The sequence below is a fragment of the Polypterus senegalus genome, chromosome 5 (assembly GCF_016835505.1).
Source record: "Polypterus senegalus isolate Bchr_013 chromosome 5, ASM1683550v1, whole genome shotgun sequence".
Classification (NCBI taxonomy): domain Eukaryota; kingdom Metazoa; phylum Chordata; class Cladistia; order Polypteriformes; family Polypteridae; genus Polypterus; species Polypterus senegalus.
In genome coordinates this window covers 203,881,119-203,894,691 of record NC_053158.1, presented here as the reverse complement: position 1 = coordinate 203,894,691, position 13,573 = coordinate 203,881,119, and the positions used below count along the sequence as shown (strand labels likewise).

The window sequence follows — 13,573 nt, the reverse complement described above, 5'->3', positions numbered from 1 at the left end:
TGTCAACCTTGCGCTATTTCTCATTCTAAAATGTGGTGCTCACTGGAGATCACTTAATTAGGGGGCGAAGGTAGCTGGTGGTATGCATGTTTACCGACTGAGACAGACACTCGTCAGGAGAAAAAGCCGCATGACGACTCGACAGTCAGATCTGTGACTGGCTAACGGAGAGAAGAACTCGCTGTGTGTAATCCTACCATCATGAGTTTGTGTCACACCTCTGCCATCTTGTGGAGGATTTGAGAGCGAAAAAGAGTGGGAATGTCAACCCTGAGTGATTCGTCGCTGGGATAACAAAGTAATCTCCTTTGAAATTCGATCTGTACCTTTAAAACACCGACGAGGGCTCTTCGAAACACCAGCGGTGTTTTTGGTTTTGGTTCCTGCCTAGCTTTTTAGTAAGTTTACTTTTATCAAATCAACACACACTGATACGTTAACAGAATTGCGCACATAGTCTAAACATTTAGTAAAAAAAACAGGAAAATGTTGACGGCTTAATAAGTTGTTTTCGAGAGACAAAAGGCTTGTGTGTCTTTCAGGTATTTCAATTCAAGCTCTACCTCAGCACGGTGTTGCTCACTCCTGTAGGACAGGATTCTGCCCGGGGTTTCCTTTGGGGTTTATGAAATTTAAATGTTGATGACAGACACATGAGAATCGATGTGGATTTATAATTTTTTTGTACTGCAAACCCAAGGAATAGGAAAGAAGACGTAGTTTTAAGAAAGCCCTGCACAAAAATGTACAGTTGTGTAATCGCAAAAAATGGAAAGTAAACCGCAGCATAAGAAATTAGCAGAAAAACAACAACCTTGGGACGGCGATGGGTTTCTGCTACAAAAGCTCACTGACTTCAGCTTCATAAGTGAAAGACAACTGGCAAAATCTTGAGGTGCGGCAGAGCCAACATAAGACGCCATTGGGAGGAAAGGCTGATAGGCAATACCGCTGATGTTATTTGTAACTCTAAAATAAGCCGTACTTTTTATTTCTCTTGACGAATCAAACCAAACATAAAAATATTAAAATGGCTAAATATTACAATTTGCTTTTATTCCTGAATTTTGGTTCTATTCTGACAGTAATAACCCATAAAATGAGTGTTTCTGACTGGAGAAACAACCTCTTTAAAACATCAAAATGATTAACATAGTTGTTATATTTTAATAAGTTTAATTTCAGCTCCATGAATTGTATCACATGGAAAATATCTTTATTTTTAGATCCCGGATTTTAGAACTTCATTTTTATTTTTAAAATTCACAACTTTAACTTCATTCTCCAAAGTTTGAATATGCATTTAAAGATGATGGACTTGCACTTTTTAAAAACATATTTAAATTACCTCACTATCAAAGGAATACTCCATCCAAAAATCATCATTTTTTAATTTTTTCCTTACTCCGTGTTTATTGGCTATACTTAAAAAAAAAAAAAAAAAAAAAAAATTCTTGTTCTTAATCAATTTTTTAGGTAGAATTAAGAAATAAAGTTTCTGATACAGTAGACTCAATGCTGAACAACAGCCAACAACATTAAAACGTCAAATTTCTTATGTGTTTTATAATCCACATGTCAACTTATTTGCTCATAACATCCAAAACATATGCTGAAATGTTTGGGGGAAAAAATACATCTGGAAAATGATTGTGAAAGAAAATGAAGCACATTCATGCAAATTCCAAATTTTGAGTTGAAAATGAGGCTCTTTTATAAATTCATGAGTGAGGAGATGGGTCTTTAATTCAAAAGCTTCATCCCGTTTGAACACACTACTGTACACAATGGAGTGAAGTTCGTAACTAAAAGTCTGTCGTGTCTTTTAGCAAAAACAAAATCTGAAACTGAAAAGTGTTTTCAAGAAGTAATAGCACAACAGCTGTAACCAGGTAAAAAAATCACAAAGAGTAGAGCTCATGCACATTTGGCCATTTTTGTCCAATTCACGGATGTCTTCTGGTTACAGTCAGCAAAGCAAACGCTACAGGATAAACAAAAATGGTTGTGCGGATATTCAACTACTCAAATTCTTTTTCAGTTGAAAATAAATGTTAGGATCGGAGTCCTCAAGATAAAATAAAAGATTTGTTTCATACCTTGTGAGGATAAAATACTAGAAATCTAAAAAAAAAAATTAAAAAGTACTCTGGAAAAACACAAAATGAACCCTTGTTCTTGGTAATCAATGCCGACATCGTGGTGGCAAGTGATCGTTTTCGAGTGGGGTATCCCCTTTGAAACCCCAGTTGGACTTTTTTTAAAAAATGATTTAATAGGTTAAGTCTGGCGTTCAGCACCTGCAGGCCCACTTGTGACAAAATTAGTACAACTCGATCAGCTGGTATCTGAAGAGTATTTTCAAATGTTAAACCAAAGGTCAAAAATGCATTATTAAGATAATTACGAACATTATGGGAGACACAACCTTGATCCGTGTCTGCATATTTTTCTAAGTATGTGGGACAAAAAAAGAAGAAAGAAATTGCTTTGTTTGTAATAAATTTGTTTTGGGGCTAGTCACGTAAATTTTAATCCAGCTTTTGGAATTCTTTCCAATTTCTCTGCAAAGGCAATTGCTGGTGTTTTTCTACGTCAAGCCTATTTACAGTCATTTAGTTTCCTAGTTGTGCTGTACTGTCTGTGTAAAGATAAAATTGTATTTATGAGGAAGAAAAGAAATAGTAGAGATGCTTGTTAGGAAAGAGTGACTTTTTTTTCTTGCATGAATTAGTAATCTGCTGTAATTAGTACAATCTTATTGATGTCCGGTTGTAAAATATCTTAAATATCAGGTTAACGAATGGTGCCCGAGTTTGCAGCTACGCATCATTTGGGCGTTTTGTTCTCAGTTATTGTAAAAACAGCAATTGCATGGTTTGAACGACATCGTTATTTCAAGTTGCATATTTTAATCTCTTGCTGCACCTGTGCCTTTTGTCATCTCACGAAAATGTGACCCTTAATGTAATAAAAGACAAAACAACATTTATAAAACTGCCTCTGGTGAAATTAATGGGCAAATCCTTTGAAGATGTTGAAATATTTATTGACACACATGAACTAATTAGTAATTTTAGTATTTTTAAAACATGAAATCCAGATAACCAGAAACATTAATGGGGTTATACAATAGTAAGAGAAATTCCCATACAGTTTGCAGTGAGCTAAAGCAGCCACGATGAACAGATTTGACACAATGAACTGCGTTACGCACATGCAGATGTCATGCTATTTAGGGACAGCTCGTTCCACATGTGTCAGAATAGTGGTGGACATTTCAAACCACTTCACCAATTTGAACTACCCATTTAAGAGAATCCATTTTTTTAGAGCAGCGGTTCTCAAACTGCGGTTTCGGTGGGACTGTGAGCAATGATTGCATAAATACTACTATTAATATTTTTATAATTATTAACCTTTACCATCCGAGGGGAAGTAATGATGATATCAGAGTTGCACTGGCACAGAGAGAGTTGCACAAACATAGAAGAACTGGTTAAGGCAAAGCAGATGCAGCCATCCCGTTAAAATTTTAACTTAAATTTAATAAATAGTTTGTCAAAAAATGTTTTACTCACAGCAGCCTGTACCTATGCAGTGCCGTGCAGTAGGTATGTGGCACCCTTGTGCAAAGTATTTGGCGCCCCCAATTTTCTTGAAATAATATTGATTTTAAAATTTTTAATGAAAGGGTCCGCAAGGCATTGAACAATTTTTAAAGGGTGCGCCACACAAGAAATTCTAAAGAAGTTTGAGAACCGCTGTTTTAGAGTCATTTGATTCATCAATCGCTTTCAAGGTTGGAAAGACCAGGTTGTTCCCTTCAGATCACACTTCAAATTCATACATTTTTAAATTAAATATTTAACATGCTGATAACTCATATGACATTGTCTTATTTCAGTATACAAAGCACGATAACTCAGTTAAAATGCATAATTAAAATGAGACGACATGTCCGAGAATCACAAGTGAATGGGAACTTTCATTCTTGGGTAATGTTTCAGTTCCCGAGTCAAATGAATGAGAATCATGCACCTCGTTCTGGGAAAATAATTCATTTGTGAATCGAATGAATCAAGCACCGTGAGACTCACTCGGGTAATGATTCATTCATGAATTAATGGAACAATTATTGGCTAATGAATTGTTCAGGAATTAAATGAATGCGAATTGTGAGAATTGTTCTCAAGTAATGATTCCTTCATAAATGAAATGAATGAGAATCGTGACACTTGTCACGTAAGGATTAATTTGCAAATCAAATGAATAAGAATAATGAGGCTCTTTCTTGGGTAATGATTGATTCATTCATTCATGATTTAATTGAATAAGAATCACAAGGCTCATCATTCATGAAATAAATGATCGAGAATTGTGAGACTTGTTCTTGGGTAACGATTTTTTCATGAATTGAATGAGAATCATCTGACTTGTTTTTGGGTAATGATTCATTAACAAATTAAATGATCACGAATCAACATTCGTTTACAGGTAATGATTAATTTGCAACTCAAATGAGTGAGAATTGTCAGACTCATTTTCAGGTAATCATTCAGCTCACACTTGAAAGAAACGGCGAATGACAAAGGCTAGTGCAGTCAATGAGCCATTAAAACAAAAAAGTGTGTTAAAGTAAAATTGTTACAAATTAAAATAGTTTGATACAGTTTAATTGTGCATGATTTATTTTTTCAATGGCCAAAGGGGCATAAATCAATTAGTTAAAAATTCACTCAACCATCAAATGAACGAGGAATGTGAGACTTGTTCTCGGGTAACGATTCATTCATGATTTAACTGAACGTGAATCATGACACTCATTGTCGAGGAATTCATTTGCAAATCAAGTGAATGAGAAGTGTGAGCCTCTTTCTTGGGTAATGCTTCATTCATGATTTAACTGAACGAGAATCATGACACTCATTGTCGGGGAATGAATCATTCACAAAGTAAATGAATGAGAATTGTGAAACTCATTCTCGGGTAATTATTCAGTCACTCGTATCAGAATCGTGAGCCTCGTTTTCAGGTAATGATTCATTTGTAAATCAAATGAGTACAACAACAACGGACACACGCTGATATAAATGTGTTTGTTGCTGTATTGTGATGAACAACGGAGTCATGCGTGAGAGCGCTCACTGACTACTAATGATTCAGTTTGACCTCGAAAGAGAGCCATAAAGCAGATGGGTGGTCCTTACACAAGCATCTTAAACATCTAAAACAAAATGAAAGACGTTGACGGCATGATGCAAATGCTCCAATTGCATTCTTTTGAATTGTTTCACTCTTACTCACAAATTGGTTCACATGTCTTGCCTTTAAAGAGTAATTCAAAAAGAACGAATCATTCGCAAATCACCCATCACAATTTCAGAAAGGAAACGTAACAAACTGAATCCTCTTATGACGACTATATTGTCAAAATACAGGGGTCCTGTATCACGGTCTAGGAGGGTCGCAGGTTTCCATTTCCTAATTTCCACGCAGTCCTTGCCGATAATGATACTTGAGACTGAATTGCTGAATATGGATGGATCTCGCTGCTGTTCTTCCAAATCAAATCTCTCTTCATCACTTGGTGGATTTTCCTTTTCTTTCTATATTTCCCCGTAAGTACTGTGGAGTTGAACAAATCTGTTCTTTTGCTGCATCCCCTGCTCTCTCTCTCATTTATTTCTAAACTTGATGTTAACACAGACCCTTCATGATGCACACACATTAAGGTTTAAATTTGGGCCAGCTTGTTGTTCCTGCCTATCACTTGTATTTCGTTAACTGGTGGCTGCTTGAGAAAGGAGGAAACACTCAAAACCTGAGTAGAACTGTTCACAACTAAAATGAGCCCTAAACGCGTATTGTTTTTAACCACCAATGAATCTGTTCTAGTTTATCGACGCAGGTACGTGGAGCCACTGCGGCCCTCAAGACCCCTGGCTGTATGAGCTGTGGGGAAATTCAGAAGGAAGGACAAACCACAGCCAATTGGATCTGAAGTGCTTGTTGCCCTTCTGCGCCATCATCACCCAGACAAGTGTCCCGTTTCCTTTAAGCAGGATCGGCGTTGTCGAAAAGTTTGCATTTGATGGATTTGATGAATGTCAGGGCTCCATACTACATCCACCAGCCCCACCATGAAATGGTTCACTTTTGCACTTAATGAGATCAAAAAACTGGGCGAGAGACGCCATTTGAGGCCAAAACGAAGGTAAACTGTTATACCGATTTGAAAGTTTCTCATGATCGGTGTCTTTTTAAATATAGTAGCTGTACAGGTCTTCAAGTGAACATAAATAGAATAAAGAACCCAAAAATTTATTTTGAATCACACAGCAGGGCCACCCCTCGAAGAGTCCAGTGGTCGGCAGCCTGAGTCGTCTTCAAATACAAAGAGAAGATGTACGTCAGATCGGTGCGGCGGGGCTTCTTGTACACGGGACACGAGTAAAGATTCCCTTGCTGCTTCTTGGGGTCAGATGGAGCTGTGGTGCTGATGGCGTACACGTGAACCACCGGCAGGGAGGTGAACAGGACCTAGAGAGGAAAAACGAGACAATTAAACAGTGGCTGCTGTTGTGACACCTCATAATCTGGGGCTATGAAAGGTCAGAATATTATTATTTGTAAGTTGAGGTCTAACTTATAAGATGAAAATGTTTTAAAATGAAAAAAAACAAAATGTCTACTTCTTCACATTCTGTCTGCTCTTCCTGCGAGTGTTAAGTAACGTGTTAAATTCAGGCTTATCCTCATCTGTACAATAATGAAAGCGATACACTATCAGCAAAATTAAAAGTAAAGTCCATTTGAAAAGTGCGTGGTAAACGCAACAGATAGAAGCTGGCGCAGCGTAACACGTTGGCAATGGTTCAGACACGCACGGTGCAGGGCTCTGCCATTAGAAGAGTTGAAGCCAGTCTCAAAAGGACACGGACACTCCGATGTGAGAGGGCATCATTGTCGACCAACAATACGTCGTGAGATTTCTTTGGGCAGAGAGAGAGAACCCCATTGAAATTCACCAAAGGATTGGGTTTAAAGTGGAGAAGGACAAACAAACTGGGATTGCATTCACGACACTGTTGGCACGCAGACTTATTTTGCTAAACAGGAAGAATCCTAACTCTCCTCTTTTTAAGTCAGTGGGAAACCGTTGTGTTATACTATTTGAAATTGGAAAAAAATCAAATACTCCGGTAGAGGATCTGTACAGATTTTTTTCAAAACATGGCAGGATCTAATCAGTAATATTTTAGAAGAAGCTCTTAAAGCACAGAGGAAGCAATTATTTCTGCATTTCTTTTTTCTTCTCCGTTCATCTCTATTGGCTTATCAGACTCCTCAGTTTAGGTTTGTTTACTCCGCTGGCCATGTTCTTTCTTTCAGTTGTGGGGGTCGACTTGTTCTCAGTCCTTACTTTTTGTAAAAATTGATTGATTTGTATGGAATGATAACAAAAAAAAAAAAGAAATTCACCAAAGGACGTTGGCTCAGTGTGGAAGTGAAAAGAGCAAAACGTTCAGGAATGGGCAGAAAGGTTGTAAGTGGGAAGAATAAACGCTAAGTGCTGAAGCTCTATCTGCTCGACCATCAACTTCGACATGGCAAATGCCTTCATTGGAGAAGACCAACGGATTGCGTTTTCCGCTGTGGCTGCACATTTGAATAGCAGCTGTGGATCTGCACACACCACAGGGCATGATGGCTTGGGGTACCGTGATATTTGTGTAAGATGAGTACCCAGATGGCTTACTGATCTACACACGAAAAAAACCTTCAGGTTTCACCACTCCCTCTGCCCGAAGAAGATTCCTTCTGGCACAAGACTAATGGCAGAGAGCTGCACGGTGCGTGTTCAAACTACCCATCGGAAGTGGGTTGAATTGTGTCAGCTTTTATCCATTTAGATTGCCACATAACTTTCAAATTGCCTTTATTTTTATGATTTACCCTTGTACACGCATAATGGTGCCAGAGAGTGGTGACTTGTCATTTTCATTAGCAAATGCAATAAAGAATTATACTGGACTCTGTACATGGGACATTAAGAACCCAATAAATCTTTACAGGCTCAACCACTCAGCTGCCACTTAAGCCTCTAACTCTGCCCAGCTGATTGCCACTTAAGCACATGCAGTAGCTCTGCCCAGCTAGCCCACAGGTACATAGCACATAGTTCTGCCCAGCTGCCACTCAAGCATCTAACTCCACCCAGCTTAGTCACTTAAGCACATAGCCCCGCCCACCTACCACTTGGATACACAGCACAAAGTTCTACCCAGCTTCCACTAAGGCCTCTAACCCTACCAAGGTGACTGCCACTTAAGCAATAACTTTGCCCAGCTACCACTTGGGTACATACCACAAGGTTCTGCCCAGTTACCACTCAGACCTCTAATCCTGCCCAGTTGACTGCTACTTAAACCCATAGCTCTCTGCCCAGCTGCCACAAAGGGACATAGCACATAGTTCTGTCCATCTGCCACTCAAGTCTCTAACCCCACCCAGTGTACAGCCAATTAAATACATAGCCCCAGGACATAGCACAAAGTTCTACCCAATTACCACTTAGGCCTGTAACCCCACCCAGCGGACTGTCACTTAAGCACATAGCTCCACCCAGCTAACAAACAGGTACATATCACATAGTTTTGCCCAGCTGCCACTCAAGCCTCTAACCCCACCCAGATTACAGTCACTTAAGGACAGAGCCCCGCCCAGCTACCACTTGGGCACATAGCACAAAGTTCTACTCAACTACCACTTAGACCTCTAACCTTGCCCAGTTGACTGCCACTTAATCAATAGCTCTGCCCAGCTGCCACACAGGTACATAGCATATAGTTCTGCCCAGCTGTCACTCAAGCCTCTAACCCCACCCAGTTTACAGTCACTTAAGCACAAAGCCCCGCCCAGCTACCACTTGGGCACATAGCACAAAGTTCTACCCAATTACCACTTAGGCCTGTAACCCCACCGAGCAGACTGCCACTTAAGCAATAGCTGTGCCCAGCTGCCACACAGGTACATAGCACATAGTTCTGCCCAGCTTCCACTCAAGCATTTAGCCCTGCCCAGCTACCACTTGGGTACATACCACAAAGTTCTGCCCATTTACCACTCAGACCTCTAATCCTGCCCAGTTGACTGCTACTTAAGCCCATAGCTCCACCCAGCTGCCACAAAGGGACATAGCACATCGTTTTGTACATCTGCCACTCAAGTCTCTAAACCCACCCAGTTTGCAGCCAATTAAATACATAGTACCAGTACATAGCACAAAGTTGTACCAAATTACCACTTAGGCCTGTAACCCCACCCAGTTTACAGTCACTTGAGCACATAGCGTTACCCACCTACCACTTGGGCATATAGCACAAAGTTCTACTCAACTACCACGTAGACCTCAAACCCTGCCCAGTTGACCGCCACTTAATCAATAGCTCTGCCCCTTCTGCCACACAGGCACATAGCATATAGTTCTGCCCAGCTGCCACTCAAGCCTCTAACCCCACCCAGTTTACAGACACTTGAGCACATAGCCTTACCCACCTACCACTTGGGCATATAGCACAAAGTTCTACCCAGCTACCACTTAGACCTCAAACCCTAAGTTGACTGCCACTTAATCAATAGCCCTGCCCATCTGCCACACAGGTACATAGCATATAGTTCTGCCCAGCTGTCACTCAAGCCTCTAACCCCACCCAGTTTACAGCCACTTGAGCACACAGCCCCACCCACCTACCACTTGGGCATTTAGCACAAAGTTCTACTCAACTACCACTTAGACCTCAAACCCTTCCCAGTTGACCGCCACTTAATCAATAGCTCTGCCCATCTGCCACACAGGCACATAGCATATAGTTCTGCCCAGCTGCCACTCAAGCCTCTAACCCCACCCAGTTTACAGCCACTTAAGCACATAGCCTTACCCACCTACCACTTGGGTACATAGCACAAAGTTCTACTCAATTACCACTTAGGCCCGTAACCCCACCCAGCAGACTGCCACTTAAGCACATAGCTCTACCCGGCTAACACACAGGTACATGGCACATTGCCCACCCACCTGTCACTCAAACCTTTAACCCCGCCCAGCTTGCCACCACTCAGGTATACAGTGGATTCAGAACATCTTTAGACCCCCTTCACTTTTGCACATTTTATTATGTTGCAGCTTTGTGATAAAATCATTTAAATTCATTTTTCCCTCATCAAGCGCCTCAGAATATTCCAGAATGACAAAGCAAAAAAAGGATATTATGAATTTTTGCAATTGATTATCAAAAATAAAAGACTGGAAATATTCCACTGACACGAGTATTTCCAATATTTGGTTGGAGCTCCATTAGCAGCCATCCCTGGGTGTGACGTGACAAGCTTCACCCACATTCTTCTCTCGGGTCTCTCCAGAGATGTTCTTTTGGGTTCAAGTCTTGGGTCCTGGCAGGGCCACTCACAGACACACAGTATTGTCCTTAAACTACTCTTGTGTTGTTTTGGCTTTCTGCTCATTGTCTTGATGGAATGAGAGCCTTTGGATTAGTCTGAGATGTTGAGGCAGCCACCTCATGTGCTGCTGGGTCTTAAATATCTGGGTGGGCGGTGGGGCTTAAAGTGCCGAGTGGTCCTGCCCCCTTAGGCTTCACATAGAGAATACCAAGATTATAATTTAAAGAACTAGACACAACAGAACTAATGTTGTAGGTAAATGCAAAATATTCATCAACACATACAACATAAAACATTTTTATTTACAAAATAACGGATAGAAAATAAGAAAAAGAAAACACACTTAAGCCAGGCATGAAGTCCTGGCTGTGCCGTAACAAGTACACTTTCAAGCTTCAGACACCGCTGTGGATTCAAATCTGATATCGTAATATTTTATATTTACTGGCATTCATTAATTTTGTTTTGGATATTGTTTTTTAATATTTAAAATCTCTACAAAGCAGAGGTTACTTAAAAGTTGGGAACAAACCTTGGGTGACGACTCCATGAGCTTTGTGTTCCTTCTGTCCCAGCCGGCCCCATCCAAGAAGAGTCCATAGATGTAGACGCCACCGATGTCAGCCGGGGGAGGTCCAGTGACATCTTCCTTCATCATCCTGGTCACGTCATTGTAGAGGATGACGCTGTCCAGGGCCCAGCCTTTGGATATGTTCATTCGAGTTGTCTCTTGATGCATTGCTGTCAGGAAACCCTTGGGGGGGGGACACAAAGGAAAATGAGAATGAGTGTACAATTCGGAAATGTCACCGTGTTTCTTCCTGGTCTGAGTGTCACTACACATCACCAGTGTTACCTTAGGCTCTTCAAGGTTGAAGCCCAACATGATCTTTGGGCCATTAACTGGATCTGCTCCAGATTGCCCACTGCTGTCCTTTATTACACGGTGGATTCATAAAGTATTGGGACCCCCCGTCGCTTTCTGCACATGTAATTGTGTTCCAAACAGAGTTTTCTTACTCAGTAACCCATAATGACAAAAGGGACCACATGTTTTGAGAAGGGTTTGCAAATGTATTAAAAACCAAAAGCTGAAGTTCCTCATTCATAGAAATGCTCAGACCCTTTGATGTGGGTGGTCTGGTGCATCCTGTTTGCTTTAACTCTGCGTGAGATGTTTCTAGAACTTGACTGGAGCCCACCGGTGGCAAACCGAATTGACTGGACATCATTTAGAAAGACACACGTGTACCTGCGTGTAGAAAGTCCCACAACTTACAAGCCAGGAAGTCCAAGGAACTTGTAACGGCCGACCCAATCGTCCGGACCAGCAACTACACTGTCAAGACAGACCCGTGGCCTGGCGACCTGAGGGAACGTTAGACTACACAAGCCGTACTTCTTCCAAATCACTTCACCAATCGACGATCAAAATAAGCAAAAAGGCAAACGGTATGTAAAATAATAACGTGAACAGAAACTGCTCAAAAAAACTAAAGGACCACTTTGAAAAACACATCAGATCTCGATGGGAAGAACTGCTATGGACTGATATGGTGATGTGTGAGGAACGAAAGGATGGAAATGAAAATGATGAACCTACAGAGGGACACCCCGAAAATCAAAGGGAACAAAATGATAAAAGCGGCAGGCAGGCCAGTAAATTTGGCCCGAAAATTTTCATTGCAGCAACTCCAAATCGTACTCAGTAGTTTGCATGAATGCCTGACAACGTCCTAATGAGATGACGGATGGTGTCCTGGGGGATCTCCTCCCAGATCTGGACCAGGGCATCACTGAGCTCCTGGACAGTCTGAGGTGCAACCTGGCAACATCAGATGGAGTGAAACATAATGTCCCAGAGGTGTTCTGTTGGATTGAGGTCAGGCAAGTGAGCGTAGGGGCCAGTCATTGGTATCAGTTCCTTCATCATCTCACCGCATGAGGCTGGTCATTGTCGTGCACCAGGAAGAACCAGCATAGGGTCTGCCAATGGGTCCAACGATTTCATCCCGATACCTAATGGCAGTCAGGGTGCTGTTGTCTAGCCTGTAGAGGTCTGTGTGTCCCTCCATGGATATGCCTCCTCAGACCATCACTGACCCACCACCAAACTGGTCATGCTGAACGATGTGACAGGCAGCATAACGTTCTCCACGGCTTCTCCAGACCCTTTCATGTCTGCCACATGTGCTCAGGGTGAACCTGCTCTCATCTATGAAAAGCACAGGGCGCCTGCCAGTGGTGGACCTGCCAATTCTGGTATTCTATGGCAAATGCCAATCGAGCTCCATGGTACCCACTAGAGGACATAGTCGGACACTCAGGCCACCCTCATGTAGTCTGTTTCTGATTGTTTGAGATGTCAGAGACATTCACACCAGTGGCCTGCCTGCCTGTTGGAGGTCATTTTGTAGGCTCTGCCAGTGCTCATCCTGTTCTTCCTTGCCCAAAGGAGCAATAACAGTGTCTGAAGTGCTTGGATCTGTCCGAGTCCTAAACCTGTCCTGACTGCAGCTGGAAACTTGTCGAAGGCAGTGCTGAAGATACTATGAGGGTAACGAGAGTAGATAGGATTAGAAATGAGAACATCAGAGCAGGGGTCCCCAATTCCCGGGCCGCCAGAGCACACTGTGGGTCTGCCAGTTGCGTACCTCCCTTGGACGCAGCGTGTGAAGGGCTACAGCAAAATGGCTGCCTCCTTCACCGAGGACACTTTTCGCTTAACACAGAATGCTAGGTGGGCGGAGCTATGCAGCGGTGCTGTGAGAGAGAGAGAGAGAGAGAGAGAAGAGAGAGAGAGACAGAGAGAGAGAAGAGAGAGAGAGAGAGGCCGAGCATTGTTTGCAATTTGATACTGGCAATTGGGCTATTCATACTATTGGGCACCCCAGCTTTACCCATCCCTGCCTTACCCACTCTATCCAGCCAGGTCTGAGTGCTGGAGGAGCCCCGAAGGACGAGCACAGGCTAGTGTGGAACAGGCAGCAGCGTCATGTGGAAATTCATAGCGTTTCTCGACACATTTTTGCTGAATGATTTGTTGGCTGAATGTCCTCCACGATGTTTTTGTGTTACATAGTGAAGAGGGCGGCATGGTGGCGTAGTG

The 13,573-nt window shown here is 41.9% G+C and overlaps 1 protein-coding gene across 1 annotated transcript in view; it reads right to left on the bottom strand.

Annotated features, from left to right (window-relative positions):
- Positions 1–4,418: 4,418 nt before the first annotated feature.
- Positions 4,419–13,573, bottom strand: part of LOC120529941 (dynein heavy chain 5, axonemal-like) — a 370,325-nt gene continuing 361,170 nt past the window's right edge. The window contains exons 70-71 of the mRNA XM_039754150.1: positions 10,997–11,218; positions 4,419–6,543 (exon numbers count right to left, since the gene is read on the bottom strand). Of these exons, the coding sequence (XP_039610084.1) occupies positions 6,325–6,543; positions 10,997–11,218 (441 nt within the window). The 3' untranslated portion in view covers positions 4,419–6,324. The remainder of the gene's footprint in view (positions 6,544–10,996; positions 11,219–13,573) is intronic.